At 42.0% G+C, this 19,944-nt stretch overlaps 1 protein-coding gene across 1 annotated transcript in view; it reads right to left on the minus strand.

Moving 5' to 3' along the window:
• Positions 1-19,944, minus strand: part of nalcn (sodium leak channel, non-selective) — an 898,297-nt gene that overhangs the window by 181,226 nt on the left and 697,127 nt on the right. Inside the window, exon 19 of the mRNA XM_051926631.1 lies at positions 478-551. Coding sequence (XP_051782591.1) covers positions 478-551 — 74 coding nt within the window. The remainder of the gene's footprint in view (positions 1-477; positions 552-19,944) is intronic.

Here is a 19,944-nt window from a genome sequence, read left to right on the forward strand (position 1 = left end):
CAATTTATCAGCCAAGTGAGTCTGTATGGACTCCCATAGAGAAAGATGAAAGGTCAGGTTAGGAAACAGAAAGGCTTAACTAGGCAGCTTGGATTGAACACAAACTTGCAGACACAGGGGGCCCCAAGACTTAACTTGAGAACTGATAATCTAGAACAATGGTTGACTAGTATATTTTTCAGTTTTTTTATTAAAATTTCCTTGTACTTTCCAGAACTGTACTTTTTGTTTGTTTTACCTGTTATGATATTAGTATCTAGTTGCTCCATATTTGGGATTACAGGTACAAAAGGGTATTAACTCTATATTTGACACATTCATAACCTATTAAAGGAGTATCTCATTACTACAAAAAATTAATTCCTCAAAACAGTAACATTTTAGGAGGTTTTTTCAGAAATATAGATTTTTATTAACATACGATGATTACAAAAAAGAATTTGAAAATAAACCCCAAAAAATAAAATACACACTTACCGGAGAATTTTATTAATGGCACTTTCTTTCTCAAGAAGATTTCGGGCACGAATGCTAGAAACAGACTTCTGCAGCTGTGAAAACAAGCAAGATTTCTATGACTGAATAAAAGTAATTTTGTTTTTGACAACCTTTAAGACTGAAATTATATTACAACAGCTAATTTATTGAAGTACTGAGAAATATGTTTAATTTGATTACTGAGTAATGAGATTATAGACATGTCCAAAATGTTTTAAATGTTCCTTAAAACTGATGAGGAACTACAGGGGAATTATGCTATAGAGGCCACAACAGAAGTGCTTATTTGCATGTGAATTTTCCATTTTTCATGCATAGTAAATATTTACTAACTATTACATCTATACAAAACATTCATTAATTCCATTATCTTCTGCTTGCTTTGGAGCTGCAGCTAACCCTCATTATAATGAGAGTAAAGCAAGAAATGTCCCTGTAATGATATGAGCACACTCACAATTACTTGATATACCAGTCTATTCCATACCATAGCATAGGTCTTTAGGCTATGGGAGAAAACCTGAAACATTGAAGAGAGAGCAAGCAAGTTACATAGGGGCTCATGGCAACTCCACATAGAAACATTTCAGTCTGGAATGAATGAAAACAGGGTACAATGCTATGTTTTCAGCACGACCCAATGTCTAAAATAAATGCATCTATGAAATGCATGTCAATAATAATAATAATAATAATGCAAGAAAAATCATAGTTAGATCATTCATATGAAAGAAAAAAAAACAAAAATTGTAATTAACGCTTATTTAAAACTAAGTCAAGCCTAAACTCAGGCAAAGAAAATCTTAATTAACAATACGATTGTTGTGTTTATGTGTAATTTATGTGTAGTAACAGAGGTTCTTGTTGTTTAAGAATAAGGCACCTTTTTGTGTTGCTTTGTGTGACAAATCTCTTTAAATCTGGTCTAATAATCTGTCATTTGGAGGTATTTCATCAATAGGTAAATTTCAGTAAAAATTCACCCATGATGAAGAAGAATTCTGCACAACAAACTCAACCTTCAGAAAGCAGAAGGCAGACCACACTGATGCTACATCAGGACTGGATGCTGTTGAAAGGGTGAGCAGCTTAACATTTTTTAAGTGACTATCGCTGATGAACTGAAATGTGACCAACATATTTCAACTATTATGAGGAAAGCTCATCAATGCCTGTATTTTCTCAGATATCTGAGGGCAACTCAGATTTCTCCATCTGTTCTCACTAACTCCTACAGGTGAACAGCAGAGTCTGTCCTCACTAATGGCATAACATTCATTGCAAAACACATCTACAATTCAATTCTTCCCTTTTTCTCTCTCCTTCCACTCCTCCAGATGAGCTTTCTCCTTCTTCCACCTGACTCCAACTCAACTGGATGAGGTCGAGTACCTTCTTTTATTTTGGACCCAGGAGTAGATAGATAGATAGATAGATAGATAGGTACTTCAGGTGCTAGGGCATAACCAGATGGAACTACTTCCAGGTCAAATGGAAGTCACAAAAAGTTGAGGTGATGGATCCCTGCAGCACCCGCTGGCAGTACCCATGGAATCCAACAAGGCTGCCCCAAGGGACAACACTTCCCAGCATGCCTTGCAGGTGTTCGCACAGGTAGTGCTGCCCAGATAGACTGCCACCTAGCATGTTGGGAGAGCATGTAGTCTTGACTGGCTGTTTCCCCCTGTCCTTCCATCACAATGGCCCCCCCAGCCAGGTTTTGTTACTAGCCAGTGTACCCACTGCCACATTCACAACTTTTGCCTATCTCCTGGCTGAGGCAAGATGATCCTCCTCTTCTTTCTTGTGCCTCTGAAGGGCAGGCAGGCTTCCTGTCCAGATAATATACCTTGTGCCATCCATCACAATATACTCTCCATTTGCTTTATATTATATGCAGGCTTCCCCTAATTACAAACTGCTTTCTAAAAATTCTTCCATCCATCCATTATCCAACCCGCTATATCCTAAATTTATTTTAAACCACAATTAAGGTGAATTTCGGTGGTTTCAAAGAGAGAGTCTATGACGATTGTCAAACTGTGCAGGCTGCGGCTTACAGAGCTCCCGAGTCTGCGGTGTTTAGTGTAAATCTTTGTTCGTCTTTGTCAACTAGTATAAGTAAAGAAGTAGATTTAAGTGATAGTAGTACACAGACATACATTTACGAGTGGCAAATCCTGCTCGATTTCCAAAAAACTGAGCCGAAATATCCAGTGAGGTGACAGAGACGCTCCACAGCCTTTGCTTACTTCGGCAGCCTGAGAAGCTGAGCTGGCGAAATCGTAAGCGCAGCAATCCGAAGCAGAAACGAGGTAAATCCGGCGGTATTAGCACAAGGCTAAAAACTAATCCCACCAGACCTGCGATACCGTCCATTCTGCTCATGAACATCCGATCGCTGGACAATAAGCTGGATTATATAAAGCTGCAGCGGGCCAAGCAGTGGGAAATGAAAGACTGTTGCATCTTTATTTTCACTAAGACATGGCTCCGGTAAAACATTGCAGACTTGGCCATCCAGTTAGACGGACTGACCATCTTTTGAGCTGACAGAGACGCTGTTTTGTCCGGCTAAGACCCGCGGGGGTGGTGGGGGTGGATGTTTATGTGAACAGAGAGTGGTGTATGAATGCTGCCTCAGTTGTGCGACATTGCTCCCTGCTGATAGAGGTTTTATCGGTATGGTGTCGGCCTTTCTACATGCCGAGGGAATACAGTTCCCGCCTATCGCAAATGCTAACCAGGCGCTAGCGGAACTCTACGAGATCATCAGCAAACTGCAAACGACGCACCCGAGGCATTTTTCATTATTGCTGGAGACTTCAATCATGCCAACTTGAAGTCAGTTCTCCCAAAATTCTTCCAGAAAGTGAACTTTGCTACTAGAGGGGGAAGCTGTCTGGACAATGTTTACACAAGCGCTCCTGATGCCTACAAGGCCTTCAAACCCCAATGGCTGTTCAGACCATATCAGCGTGTTTATGGTTCATGCATACAAGTCCCTGCTGAAGCACACTAAACCAGCCCGCAAGAACATCAGAGTGTGACAGGTTGGTGCTGTTTCAGCTCTCCAAGACTGCTTCGAATTGACAGACTGGGACATTTTCAGGGAGGCTGCTATGGATGGTGACTCCATCAATCTGGAGGAGTACACAGACTCTGTGACTGGCTACATCTCCAAATGCATAGAGGATGTTACTATTACCAAGGATGTTACCATAAGAGCCACCAAAAGCCTTGGATGACAAGAGAAGTGCACAAGCTGCTCAAGATCAGAAATTCAGCCTTCAAATCTGGAGACAAGGCCACCCTCAGGGTGACCAGAGCCAACCTGTCTTGTGCTATAAGGAGAGTTAAGTGGGCATATGCGCAGAGGATTAACAAACAATTCAGCAGCACCAGAGACACATGTCACATGTGGCAGGGTGCTCAGACAATTACAACCTACAAGTCCAACCCACACAGCAGCGATGGTGATGCCTTCCTTCTGGATGAGCTGAATAACAGCTTGAGGCGCAGAACAAAGAGCCTGCAATAAAAGCAACACCTTCCTCCACTGACCAGGTACTCTCTCCATAACTGACGTGAAGAGGACTCTATCCAGAGTCAATCCATGCAAGGCTGCAGGACCTGACAACATACCTGGTCGTGTGCTCAAAGAATGTGCCAGTCAACTGGCTGGTGTCCTAACAGACATCTTCAACACATCTCTGAGGCAGTCGTCAGTCCTAGCATGCTTCAAGTCAACCACCATCATACCAGTGCCAAAAAAGTCATCAGTGACATGCCTGAATGACTACCGGCCAGTTGCACTCACGACAATCATAATTGTCATGCACGAGCACTTGGGGAGCAGCTGATCGACCCGGTTTGTTGCGTAAAACGTCCCGCGAGGGAGCTACGGCAGTGTACTAATCCTTGTCTCCTTACTTCCTCAGAAAGGCCGAAGCGGCGGAGCCATAAAGAGCGCCTGGACAATTCAAGGAAACGCACACTTCCGGGTTCATTCATAGCCTCTGATGAAACCTGATGACGTCAGACTCCCAGAATCCATCTCGACACTTCCCAGCATCCCTCCACATTATTTCCTGTCCGCCCTTATAAAATGTCCATCCTCCCTATTTTGATTGTCTTTTTGAGTTTTGAAAACCTGAACTGACCTTTACTTTACAGTATACGGGGCTAAAAACCCCAACCCTTATCCTGTTTTGTGTATTCTTTTCACAGTGGCGTAACCGGCAGGATTGTACAGTTTGAACGATGACAGAAGGACAAGACCTGAACACGGTCCTCAACACGCTCATCGCGGAGTTGCAAGCAATGAAGGTAGATGCAGCCACGACTAAAGCAGAGCTTGCGGATGCAAAGAGGCGGCTGGCAGCAGCCAGAGCCCGCAAAACCACCCCTCCCTTGATGCTGGCCCTTACGGGGGATGACGACATAGAGTCGTTTTTGTCGATATACGAACGGCTACCTGAAACCAGTGGCCGCGGGCTGAGTGGGCATCCATTCTGGCGCCTTACCTGAAGGGGCCCACACAGCGGGCTTATCATGACCTTCCCGAGGAGGAAGCCGCCCAGTATGACCTCCTGAAGGCCGAAATATATCAGCGCTACGGAGTGACCTCCGGCCAGCAGGCTTGCGTCTGGCGGCAATGGCGTTTTGACCCTGCACTCCTGGTAAGAGCCCAGGCCTTTGAGTACTGGGGTAAGCTAGGGCGCTGGCTACGGCCTGATAAAAAAACCAGGCTCGCCAGGTGGTAGAGCAAGTGGCTTGTGAGGGGCTGATCTATGCAATGCCAGATTATCTCGCCCAACAGGTCCGGAGGCACCCGTTCAAAGACATGAATGGTCTTCTGGAGGTTTTGGAGCATCAACTGGCGGTAACCCAAGTCGTGGGGCCCGACTGGGACAGCCCATTGTCCCCGAGCCCACTCACCGTGCCACGGAGGCTCTGGCCCGGCCCAAGGAGCGGAAACTCGCGCTCCCGTGCTGTTTCAAGTGTGGGGAGCCAGGACACCTGCTGCCAGCTTGCCCACTCAACCAAGAGCCCATGGATTGCAGCTGGACCCGAGAGGAAAGGTACTGTGCACTGTCTAATCCCATCACGGTTACTAATACGGAAGTGGTGTTGTTGAATGGACACTCGGTGGTGGCAATGTTTGACTCTGGGAGTAATATTACCATTGTTGCTCGCCGTTATGTCTTACCGCGACAATGGCTTGCCCAGCATTTGGGGGTCAAGTGTGTACACAGGAAGACCAGATCTTATAGGTCCGCAATGTGTTACATCTCCTGGGAAGGGAATCTGAAACGGTTAATGGTCGCCGTGATGCCGGAGCCACCCTTCTCAGTAATCTTAACAACCGCTGTAAATTTATAGTGCATGTCAAAGTTAGCGTTCACGCTTGCCCCGATCTGACACTGCTGTTTTCAAATAAAGACGCGCTATAACAGAGGTAAACTCAGATTGGAGAACACAGAAGCCCTCCCCGCAAGAAATGTCGACTCACATAAAAGAACAACGCAGCTGCACCAGGAGTAAAGGCAAAAGTCCGGCGTCATCCTGCCAATCACTTGTCCTTCAAAGAAACAGCACGGCTTACAGAGCTCGCCAATGCTACACCGTCCAGATCTAAACACTAGCGTGGTGTATGTGCCCAAAAAAAGTCTAACTGCATTCTCATACCATTGCTCGCGTACTAAAGTGTCAGCAGGTATTTTTCGTGGCATTACACGTGTAATTTGTGAGCATGCCCTTGACGATCAAACAGAGGAAGGTCTGCAGTATACTTGTGACTTTGTGCTGTAGGAAGATAAGTAAATAAAGTAAAACTAAAAAAAAAAGACGCTAACTTTGACAAGCACTATACATTTACAGCGGCTGTTACAGTCGCAAATCAAATGTATGCTTTTATTGTATAATATTAACGATAAGAACAGCTCACTACTCAAAACGTTTATTTTGGAAGACGTTAAGACTCGTACACAGAACCTTATGAGTTGGAATCGGCAGCTCTAACCAGTATACTACCCAAGAAGGTAGGACAATACGTAGCACTAACCTGGTTTCTTTTTCTTCGGTTATAGCCTTAGAAAAAAGCGCATTTGTTCTGTTATACTTTCTTCTTTTGTGAAAGTGTATAAAGATACTTGGAATTTAGGCTTCACACATTATACACTTCATGCCTACATTTTATCAATTATTACTAAAACATGAAAAACGTTTCTGTTTTAACGATGTGTTTACTGTGCATAGATCGTTGTAGACACGGAACACACATGAAATGCAAGTGTTCCAAATAACGGTATAGTATTTATAAAAGGTGTCATTTTGCATTACTTCTCACTCTATACAGCTCTAAGCAACTGACAAGTAGGTAAGCAGACTTGAGCTGAGAAAACTGTGCCGGTGGGGGGATGTGATAGCAGACTGCTTGCTGTTTGCTGCTTATCAACACATTTGAAGGACGAATGACGCTGATGGAGAAGTGCAAAGTGTTTTAAGGTGGGACGGATCTACGAGATTTTTCGTAGGCTCTGGTAATTCTAGTGTTAAACGCGAACAATGGAACGATGATTCCTTGAAGTTCGCCAGGAATGCTATTGTGTCTGCTGACAACATATTGTCTATGGCTTCCACACCACATGGACCCTACTTTGTACTTGAAAATGATTTGTTGCATCGAGTGGCCGAGCACGACGGCGAGGTGCAGAAATTGCTGCTAGTGCCTCGGACTTACCAGCGGGAAGTTTGCGAATTAGCTCACGCCCACCTCCTAGGCACCCATCTTGGGGCTGAAAAGACATTGGAGAGGGTTAAGCTCCGGTTTTATTGGCCCGGGATCAATGAGGAGGTGCGTTGATTTTGTCAATCCTGCCCAGTTTGTCAACTGCGACAGATTCCCCAGAGGGACCGTGCTCCTCTGATCCCGATACCCCTTATAGATATACCCTTTGAGAGGATCGGTGTCGATCTTGTGGGACCCTTGGAACCCTCGGTGTGTGGCTACAAATATATTTTGGTAATGGTGGACTACGCAACTCGATACCCTGAAGCTGTTCCCTTGCGAGCTGCCAATACAAAAAACATCGCGCGGGAATTAGTAGGGCTTTTTTCCCGTGTGGGCATAAACCAGAGAAATCCTCACGGATCAGTGTACACCCTTTACCTCGGAAACGTTCAGGGAGGTTTCCAAGCTACTCCGAGTTAAGCATCTTAAGACATCCGTCTATCATCCCCAGACGGATGGACTGGTTGAACGCTTCAACCAAACATTGAAGCAGATGCTCCACAAGGTAGTCAGAGAGGACGGTAGGAATTGGGAGCAGCTTTTACCACTAGTACTTTTCGCTTATAGGGAAGTGCCGCAGGCCTCCACGGGGTTTTCCCCTTTTGAATTATTATACGGACAACAACCCCGAGGCCTATTGGATATATTAAAAGAAGGGTGGGAAGGGGAGGCCCGTCCCACCACCAACGTATTGGAGTATATCGCGCAGTTACACGATAGATTGGGAAGAATCAGATCTTTACTTAAAGATCACATGTCTAGGGCTCAAGCAGCGCAGGTCCAGAATTATTGGCTCATTGGCAGGGCCCATACGAAGTTAAAGAGACAAAAGGACTCATCGATTATCTGGTGAGTCAACCGAATCGTCGACCGAGTGAGAGAGTGTACCACATCAACCTTTTGAAGCCATGGAGAGATCGGGAAAATGACCCTCCTCCCGGTCCTTCTCTCTCCCTTTTCTCTGAAAAAACACCCCTTAACTTCAGCAACAATTTGCTGCCCCTACAACGACAGGAGATTGAGAGAGCCATCCTGTCCGTCTCGGAGGTTGTCAGTGATTAAGCACGACATTGTGACAGCCCCGGGGGTGGTTGTCAGGGAACGTCCCTACCGCCTCCCTGAGGCGAAGTGGACGCTAGAGGTTCAACGGATGTTGGACATGGACATCATCGAGGAGAGCCATAGCCCCTGGTCTAGTCCTATCGTCTTCGTATCCAAACCGGACGGGTCGTGGCGGTTTTGTAACGGCTTCAGACGCCTTAATCAGGTTTCGAAGTTCGAAGTATCCCATATCCCAGTTCGATGCATATCCCATGCCCAGGGTGGATGAGCTCCTGGAGAGACTGGGGACAGCTCGCTATCTGACTACCCTGGATATAACGAAGGGGTATTGGCAAATTCCCTTAACGGCTTCCGCTAAAGAGAAGACGGCTTTTAGTACCCCTAGCAGTCACTGGCACTATAAAGTACTCCCATTTGGACTGCACGGGGCACCAGCGACCTTTCAACGTCTGGTGGATCGAGTGCTACGGCCCCACCAGTCCTATTGTGCCGCCTACGTGGATGACGTGGTCATCTATTCCGGCACCTGGGAGGAACATGTAGTGCAGGTTTATACGGTTCTCCTGACGCTAGCGAAGGCTGGGCTTCGTATCAACCCTCGCAAGTGTTACTTTGGGATGAACGAAACCCGACATTTAGGCTACCTAGAGGGAGGAGGATTAGTTAAACCACAGTGCACCAAAATTAAAGACATCTTGGAATGGCCCCGTCCGATGGTCAAGAAACAGGTGCAAGCCTTCTTAGGATTGGCCAGGTACTACTGCCGGTTTGTGCCCCGCTTCTCTGAGAGAGCAGCACCCTTGACGGATCTAACAAAGAAAAGGGCCCCTTTGACTGTGGTGTGGACCATGAAAGCAGACCATACATTCTGTGACTTAAAACGGGCCCTTACCTTGGCACCTACTGTATATTGCGCACTCCTAACTTTCATTGCCTTTTATTCTCCAGACCGATGCTTCGAACACAGGTTTAGGTGCCGTGTTGAGCCAAAGCATCCATTGTGTCAAGCATCCCGTGCAATACCTGAGCCGGAAACTGCTGGACCGCGAGACAAGGTATGCAGCGGTGGAGCGGGAAGCCTTGGCCATCAAATGGGCAGTAACCCACCTGCGGTACTACCTGCTGGGACGGGAGTTCACATTGGTAACGGACCATGCCGCTCTCCAGTGGATGGCCCTGCATCGGGACTCGAATCCTCATGTCACCAGGTGGTTTTTGGACATGCACCCATTTAAGTTTACTGTCGTTTATCGTCGGGGCTCCCTGCAGGCCAACGCTGATGCTCTCTCCCGCATTCACGACCTCTCGGTTCGGGTCGCCCAACCCGGTGGGTCTGGGCTAATGTGGGGGTCCTGTCATGCACGAGCGCTTGGGGAGCAGCTCATCGACCCGGTTTGTTGCGTAAAACGTCCCGCGAGGGAGCTACGGCAGTGTACTAATCCTTGTCTCCTTACTTCCTCAGAAAGACCGAAGCGGCGGAGCCGTAAAGAGAGCCCGGACGATTCAAGGAAACGCACACTTCCGGGTTCATTCATAGCCTCTGACGAAACCTGATGACGTCAGACTCCCAGAATCCATCTCGACACTTCCCAGCATCCTTCCACGTTATTTCCTGTCCGTCCTTATAAAATGTCCGTCCTCCCTATTTTGATTGTCTTTTTGAGTTTTGAAAACCTGAACTGACCTTTACTTTACACTATACGGGGCTAAAAACCCCAACCCTTATCCTGTTTTGTGTATTTTTTTCACATAATGAAGTGCTTCGAAAGGTTAGTCATGTCACACATAAAGACTAATCTTCATGCCTTCCTTGACCCTCTTCAGTTTGCATACTGCTCAAACAGGTCAACTGAGGATGCCACATGCTCTGCCCTTCACCTCTCCCTGACACATCTTTATAAAAATGACACATATGTCAGGATGCTATTCATATACTTTCGCTCTGCCTTCATCACAATCATCCCTCCAAAGCTGGTTGTAAAACTGAGCAGGTTGGGCCTGAACACCACCCTCTGCAATTGGATTCTGGACTTCTTGACAGAGAGGCCCCAGTTAGTTTGGATGGGCTGCAACACTTCCAGCATCATTACACTGAGCACTGGAGCGCCGCAGGGCTGCGTGCTTAGTCCACTGCTGTTCACCCTGCTGACTCACGACTGCACAGCCACGCACAACACTAACCACCACATCATTAAGTTTGCGGATGATACGACGGTGCTGGGACTGATAAGCAGGGATGATGAAACAGCATACAGAGATGAGGTGGAACGGCCGTCTGCATGGTGTGAAGACAACAATCTATCTCTCAGTGTTGACAAGACAAAAGAGATAATTGTGGACTTCAGAAAATCATATCCTGCCCACATCCCACTCAGCATCAACGGTTTAGATGTGGAGACTGTTAGAAGTACCAAGTTCCTCAGTGTGCACATAACTGAGGAACTTACATGGACGCATAACACCTCATCAGTAATCAAGAAAGCCCAGCACAACTACACTTCCTCAGGCAGCTGAAGCGAGCAAGTCTTCCCACTTCCATCCTCACCATGTTCTACAGATATGATATGATATGATACATATGAAAGGCATTGAGAGTGTTCTGACCAGCTGCATCACTGTCTGGTATGGCAACTGCAACATATCCGACCACAAGCACCCTGCAAAGGATAGTGAAGACAGCAGAGAACATTATACGTTTTTATGTGTTTGGGTGTTATTTGAGCAAAAATTGTGAGGCATTTTTTTGGGAAAGAAATTACTAAAATGTGTTCCATTTAAACTAATGGTACTTATGTGTTCATATTATGAAAATTCACATTACAAAGGAGATTCCAGGACTGGATTTGTTTCATATAGCTTCATATTTTATATATTGTACTAGCTGTCCTCTGTGGCTCCGCCAACGTAGTAGTGAAACAGGACGTACTTTAAAAATGTAATTCTGGCCAAGTGGAAAGTAGGTACGCTCCAACGTCAAACACTGGCAATGTATCTGATTGTGTTCAGCTCTGACGGGAGAGCATCCCCCACAAGGGGAGAACAGCACATGGTCTTAATATCTCTGCAAATCAGCAGCTACCCTCTAAAACACATGTAGCTCTAATCTCTCTCTCTAAAACGTCACACATTACTCCTTAACAATCTGTAGATGATAATGTGTGCTGAACAAACAGGTAAGATGTTATGCGAATGAATATGAATAATATGAATAATGTTGCATCCATGCCACAATGTTTTCCGAAATGTATTATACAGGTCATAAAATGAATAATTCCAAATATCATATACACCTATGTCTCTGTTTTTCATAGACCATAAGCTGCATACTAATTCAGCATGAGCAGGAACACTCAATAAAACTGAATAAAAAAAAATCAAGTGACGGTGATATACGAAGAAGGCAGATTCACCAGCGTTTGTGTGACAGTTTTTATCCCACCAGATCAGAGGATGTCCAGTTCCATTGCCTCAAAACACCACTCACATCTACAGTTATTCCCAGTTTCAAATAAAAACTAACAGCGTCAGATCCCTAGGGTGGTAGTATGTATCGTGATCGTGAATGAGAGAATAAAAGTGAAAAAAAAGGTAACTTTTACAAGTACTATAAATGTACACCTTCTGTTACAGATGCAAACCAAATGTATGTGTGTACTGTATAATATTAACAATAAGAGCAGCTCACTACTGAAAATGGCAAATATAGGAGTCAGTCGGGATCGAACCGGGGACTGTTGATTACAAGTCAGCAAATCTTTCCGCTACGCCACGGAAGCTGTTGTAGCATCCTTGAACCTTTTGTGAAAGTGTTTATTTGATCTTTGGACTTCAGGCTTCATACATTATATAGTTTATGCCAACATTTTGTCATTTACTACTAAAATATGAAAAACGTTTCTGTTTTAACAATGTGTTTACACAGATTATTGTAGAAACGGAACACACATGAAATGCATTTGTTCCAAATTACGATCTATTATTTCCACTCTAAAACTCCAGCACTTCACTCCCAGATAATCAAGGCATGAGCTGGGAGAACTTTGTGCACGTTCTGCGGTGGTGTGGGAATGGAATAGCAGGCTGCTTGCTGCTTGTTTTTATCAGCACATTTACAGGACAAAAGACGCTGACGGAGAGGAGCGAACGGATTTAAGGTGGGCTGGATCTACGAGTTTTTTCGTAGGCTCTGGTAATTCTAGTGTTAAAGATCATGCCCTATTGCATATTTATAGCCTAATGGTTTGGCACAACATGACTAGTTTGGCACAGCTTGAAGACTTTGCAAAGGGTCATATATGAAGGGAACAAATTTTTAGGGTCTGGTTGAATTTTTTTGCCTATGACAATGACTGGCTTATGAGATGTTATGGGCTAATATCAGCCATTCTCTTTCCGAGTTGCTGAGTGCTGAGTTGGGACAGGTATTAGAAAGACAGACTGACAGAAATCAGGATCTACCTGTACTTATCCAGGTTTTAACAAAGGTTGACTTTTTGACAACATACACCTACCAGAGGGAACAGGCCAATAGATCAGTAATATCTCAGCCAAGCTTCATTCGTGCTATGCTGGAAGCAATAAACTGACTGTCAAGGTGCTGCATTCAGCTTCCATATGGCGTGGGTGCACAGGCTAACATAAAAAGATAATTTACAGCAGTGTCCAGTTTTCCTAACATAATCAGAGCAATTGATCGCATTGCACTCATATTACAATTACAGAAGCTAGCGAGAATGAACCTGCTTCTGGTAACTATAAGCAATTCCATTAATGCACAAGTCATCTGTGATGCTAAGATGAGACTGACAAATGTTGTGGCTCAGTGGCCTGGGTCAACCCATGATTCATTGATTTTGAGATGAAGTAGCAATAGCAGACAACTTGCTGATGGTGCTGTATGTGATAGCTGGGTGTGTGATAGGAGGGAGACTGCTCTACCAGCCAATGAAAGTCTGCAGGATTGTGATTGAATATGTATGAGGTATATTAGCATGTTTCAGGATGGCAACCAGGCAAGGTTTGAGTCACATTCACATACACACATTTATAAGATGACTGTGACTTAACAAGAGTAAATTCAGTTCAAATATGAATATGCCAGGTTTTATAAATTGATTATTTTTCAGTTTACAAATGTTCTGTTTTTTTACGTATGCATATTTTCACGTTCGAATCCACTCAAAGTTTTATAAACAAGACCCCAGAAGAGCTGTGGCTTCTTATCCTCTTGACATCAGCCATTGTCCCAGTCCCTGTTCCGATCTCCTTTATTTAGGTGCTAACTACACCCCTGTGACATGTTAGATGATTACTGAATAAAAGAGAAGGTAACTCTTTGTGGCAGTATTTGAACATTATACTCTCCTTAAAAAGGTTCCATTAAGCAGCCTGCAATTTTGTTTTTGATCTAGTGTTTAAGTTTTACTATATGTTTTTTGAATTCTTATCATGGGCTTGCCCATTAGAACTTTGTTTGACCTTTGTCTCGGTTTAATAGACTTTAAAAGCCAGGCATGGATCTTGTTATTGCTTCTAGCACTAAAGATTTTCTGAACAAGCCTTTTTAATTTGTCTCTCAAAGTTGGCAATGTATTAAGAAACTAGTATTCTGTTCTTTCTACGAAGTGAGTCCCTGCACTGTGAGAGCTGGCTTTGCAGAACCATTTTAAGTAAAATTCATATCTCAAAAGCACATTTATGTGAATGAGACAGGTGAAAATACTGAAACTTAGAGCTGTTATCTCATGCCATATCTGATCCACAAGAAGCTATGATGTGTGCAGTGATATGTCTTAGAGTAATATCTAAACTACCTGTTCTTCTGCACTGCTCCTAAAATTATTTTTTATCCGTAGTTTGGTTACTAATTGTTACACGTACAGGTCTTCAATAGACTTGACTCACAAGTAAAATAACTGGCTAAATAAAAGCATAACCTCTGTAGCTTTGACAACTAACATTTTTCTTGTTGGCAAAGAAAATTGTTAGATTTGCCCTAACATGCTTGCACATCAAATGCTGTTATAATCTCTGACTCTGAACCTTCATTTCATCAATGAAGAACATCCTGTATTCTGATTCAGTGGCAATCAGGATCCACTTCCTCCAACGGTATTACCATTATGAGGTGTGCATTAGGGAAATTGTATTAATTCAAACTGAGTCAGGTATATTTTCTTCTGTGAGCTTCTGTCATGCCTGAAGGTTGTTATTGCAGCTTCCACCTAAACAGATGGTCGACTCAGGCATTTCATTTCAAATTTGATTTTCTTCTAGAGCATGGCTATTCAATTATAAATTCAGTTGGGCCAGATTTTCAAGCCAAGAAATTTTACTGTTCCAGACATTTTCAGCAGCAGGTAATAAATTTTAAACCAACACAAATGAATGTGTTAAAAAAGGAGTAATATGTATTCATTATTTATGTGGTTACATCTGACACCGGCACATCAAAAAGTGCTTAAAGAAACAATAAAACAGCTATAACTGAACAGAATCTGAGGTAGTAGCAATACTTTTTTTCCACTTTTGAACTGCAAAACAAAATATTTTGGTCATTTCTGACATAGGCACATCTCAAAGTGCATACAATCAAAACAGTGCACAGTATTAGCAATAACATTTGTTTCCTTTTTGAAATAAAATAAATATTTTGGTCATGTATGTCCCAAGCACATCACAAAGTGCCTTAAACAGAATAAAAAAGAACTATCTACGCTATCAAAGCTATCAGTGCACAAACCCATAACAAGTGATAACAGTAACTAACACACATGGATACAACATCTACTGCACACTGAGAGAACATAGAGTAGGTTTGTTTTAAATCACCTCATGATTAGGCATGGCTTTGCTACACACTCCACATTATGTTACTCTTGTGATGTGTTTCACTACTGCATGGGCTGAGGGGAGCGGATCTTGATGATCAGATGATGAGAAATCTGAAGAAGCTACATAAAGCCACAAGGCCAGATGGGGTCAGTTCTCGAATTCTTAAGGTTTGTGCTAACCATCTTTGTGGTATCCTCTGTTACAGTGACGGCTGGTGGTCTTTTGAACAGGGGAAGCACATTTTAGGGCTACATTTATTGCATCATGTTATTTATAAATAAAATATTAACACTGTCTACCATTATACACAGTTAGATAGTTGGCTGGCTAGTTCCCCAACCACAACATAGTTTGAAATAAATTAACAAACTTTAGTAAACTAAAACAAGGAGCAAACTCAAGAATGTTATATTTATGTTTTTATGTACAGTGGGATATGTATAAATGAGGATATTGGGCTATTTTGGTAGTAAATAACAGACTACGAGCAGAAGCTTGTCTCATGACTTCACTTGCCAAAAATCGGCATGGGACTGAATTTGAAATGCTCCGATGTTAAAATGCTGTCAATGAAAAAGAGGTCTAGCCACTTTGGCAGTTCCTCCAATCATCATGCAGCGGCCTAGCGTGCTGGCTGGCCCAAAACCCCATTTACTCCCAGAGATGCTGAGCTTCCCTGGAAATTATGTTTTGGAGCATTTGTCCAAGAAATATCTTGTTTTGCTGCACTGAAAACACAGCATATTCTAAAATGCCATTGAAGTCCAGAGAATCCACTCTTCAATGGGTTTTAATGGATCGTGCTGCTATGGGAATGTATGAGAAAAAAAATCATATTAGACGACCTGCAAGAAATTATTGCTGATTCAGAATGAACTAGCCATGAAGGTAAACATGGTCTAGCACACTCTTAGTAATAACAAAGTAAATACAACAGTACATATATGACAATTTTTTGTGACATTTTAGAGGAGGTGGAGCTTCTCTTCTAGTCTTAGAGCAGTCGCCTCTGCTCTGTTACCTGTTCAGTGTGTGATTAAAGCCACAGAAAATGCCACTACTGTGAAAAACAATCCTGTATTGTTCCAGTTCCAAAGAAGGCAAGTGCCTCGTCACTTAATCAGCCACTGGAATGTAGTTGTTACATCTCACATCATGAAGACCTTTGAGAGGCTGGTCAGAGACTCAAATGAATTCTTTTGTGAAAGACTACTTCGGCTCACTTTAATTTTGTATCAGGCAAAGACTGGACTGGAAGATGCCATTATCTGTCTGCTCCACAATGCTTGTTCCTACCTGAATAAAGCTGGTAGCACTATGGGGATTATGTTTTTTGATTTAGTGTATTCAGTACCATCCAGCCATCCTTGTTAAGGGATAAGCTCATGGATATGCAGGTGGATGAGCCTATCATTTCATGGATAATAGACTATCTGTGGGGCAGATCACAGTTTATGCTACATTTTCCCTTGAGATGAATACAGTTCTTTCCATCTATTTATCTATCTAATGTCGCATGCATACACGGAGGGAGCATCTACATCGCTCTAATGAGGTAAGCCACATATCTCCAACATGTGAGGAAACTGCTACTAAGACCTTCTTCTCTTCCTCATTAGATGAAAGTACAAATCCTAAACAGACAATAATAGGACATCTGGTTTTTCTTGAAGCTCTTGCTTCCTCTGTCCAGGGGCTTTCCCTATTATCTACTTATAAGTCACAAACCATCTTAAATTTGTGTACATGTGCCTAAGGATGTTTCCTAGGTGTTTCTGCCTAATATGTACGATATAGTGCTATAAAATCAGCAAGAAATCACCCTTGATTAACGTCTTTAAAACAAGATTGCATTAACATATTAATACAGGTCAGTGGAAGGGCAATGCAGAAAGACTATTGAGATGTTGCAACAGAAAGACTATGAATTCTACTTAAATAAAAACACATCACTTATTGAAATGTGTGATTAAAAATGTGCCTCATTATTTCCAGTTCAGGTATTACTTAGTTAAAATGTGATATCAACTTAAACAGTCTAGCACTGTTCTAAGTAATTACAGTGGTGTGTTCACAATTTGAAAGGAGGGAAACTTTTGAAGTGTGAGGAGCCATGAATGCACTTGCTCTACTAATGGACTTAACCAATGGCACATTACACAGAGGGTGCATTTCAGAGCTTGGTTAGACATTTTGATTCATGAGCTGTTATTTGCTACCAAGAGCCATCCTTATGAATTTCATCCATCAACTGCCACCTTTGAAAACTCTACTATGTATAATCACACCATCCAGTGGAGGTGCGAGTTTTCTCTGTGTTATGAAATCCATGCTACAGTGATCTTTCAGATTAAATTTTCTGACAGATTGGGAGCATCTCAGTCTAAACTTGCCTACTGTCATGAATGTAATTATTCACATGTATCCACAGTTCTTTAGCTTCCCCTATGATGAAAGAGCTTCAAGTCTACTTAAGAGGGGATTTGAGCAGGAGAAGGGATTCCCAAACTATACATTGCATGCAAATTAAACATACATGCACATTCAAAAAATGAATAACCTTATGAGAACAGGAAACACCAACATTCAATAAACATTCCAAACAAAGTTGGATTTCTTGTTTTATAATGCCATATTTGTTTCTGTATTAGTCATTGGTATATCTCAAAACAAAAGAATTAAATATGCTTTAAAAATTAACTATTTTACACACTACTAGAACAAGTTAATTGCCAAATCATGAATTGAAACACACAAGGTTTCAGGTTTTCTAGAAGTCATAAAAATAATCCAAATCAAAGCAGTGAAATAATCTCATAATAACAAAGAAAAAAGTCTTTTATAGTTCACTTTCACCTTGGGCATTCTAAGGCATCTTGCCAGATGTATCTTTATGATAATATTTCAATTTTGGTGGCATTAGACACTCAGTGGGATGATGAGATAATAAGCTGTTTACTCATTTAAAACTCATTTTTCCATGGGACTACTTAAAAGAAGAGAAGGAACATTAATCCCACTGTATATATTATGAATATAAAAATTCCACATGGAATCATTTTGGATAGAAATGCAGGGCTGCCCATTGTGCTGGCTAAACTCCAAATGTAGCATAAGGAGATCAAACAAAATATAAAATATAAGACATTTACTGTTGCTAAAATTTCACTTTCTAAATGACTTTTATTATTCTGTAGCTACAGTAATTGTGCTTACTCTTTATGACATGACAATAAGCGGCATTGAAAAAAACAGCAAGAAAACAAAATAAAAGCAAAAAAACTATAGTATATAAAATTGTTTTTAATTAAAAACTTCATTTTTTTGTATTCATTAGCTGATCAAAGGCACAGGTATATAATTAATTCTATACTAGCTGTAATTATGCTACCAAGCCTGGAGGAAGGAAACATATTAATTTAAGTAAAGGGTTTTCTCTTTTTTTTTTTTTTTATTTCTACTGTCGTCAAAACTTAAATTGGTTAGGTCCTTTGACCCCAGTGGCTTCAAAACCAATAATTAATTAAAGCTAAAGGAAAGCTAATAAAAGCCTCATATTTCCACTCATAATGATTTCGTTTTGTTCTATGATAAATTTTACATTAAATCTATTTAGAGATATAGAACTAATTTACAAATGTCTTTTAAACATTTGGACACACAAATTTATGGTTAATTTGGGAATATTTATTTGGAAATGGCTGTACATATTTAATAAGACCTGCCAGTCTTCCCAGTCCATCAAACAGTATACTCACTTCCTCATTCACACATCTGGGGCCAATGTACCCTGCATCAGCATGTCTCTGTGGTGTAGGAGAAACAGAGAAATACTCATGTAAAAGCACAGTAAACCTGCAAATTCCACAGAGAAAGTGATCTAGCTGGAGTTTGAGACAGCACTACCACCATGTCACTGTAGTTTTGTTAGGTTTCATGTTTTTTTTTTGTTACATTCAATATATCACTCTTTGTTTGTTGACCTTTGTTGAAAATAAATTCTCCATAATCAACTGCTGAGATTTTTATTCTACTTTCTGGAAATTTAAAAACAAAATTGCCTTTAAATTTCAGTTGTGTGCTGAGCTAATGAACAAGTTTGATAATGAAAACAACTTTTCTTTTTTGTCAAATAACATTAATATGGGATCAGATTAATCAAATTAATCAGAGATCAGATCTCTGTGTTCTCAGATTGAAAAGTGATGACTGTCTGACAGCTAAAAGTTTGTATGAAGAAAAACAGAGCCATAAAGAATACTGTAAGCTATGTCGCACATGTATATCATAGGGTCACCCTCTGGGCTAAGATGGGGTACTTCTGTTAACTGTATTATCTTCCATTTCTTTCCAAGTACAGAGAAACCACCCAGTAAAGACAACTAACTCCACCCCTTACAGTCCCTGGGCCATAAAAGCACGACCATCCGGAAGGAGTCATCACTTCATGACTGATGAACCAGAGAGACAGAGCTCCTCTGTAACCTAAGACTTGCAACATTTGTTTGCCCTGAGCTGACAGAAGGCAATCATTTGTTTTACTTTTGACACCATTGTGCATTTGAGTTCATTTGATTTATTTGAAGTGAATGGGGACAGCTGGGTAGGTGTCCCAACACTTATTTTGTCGAGACTGTCAATCCCTTGGATGACCACAGCTGTTACATGCATGTTGTAAATAAATTTGATTGTGGAGGTGCTTTGCAGAATATGAAGTTGACATTAAATTACAGACTTATCAGTCCTGTTATACA

Source organism: Erpetoichthys calabaricus, chromosome 4 (genome assembly GCF_900747795.2).
Source record: "Erpetoichthys calabaricus chromosome 4, fErpCal1.3, whole genome shotgun sequence".
Classification (NCBI taxonomy): domain Eukaryota; kingdom Metazoa; phylum Chordata; class Cladistia; order Polypteriformes; family Polypteridae; genus Erpetoichthys; species Erpetoichthys calabaricus.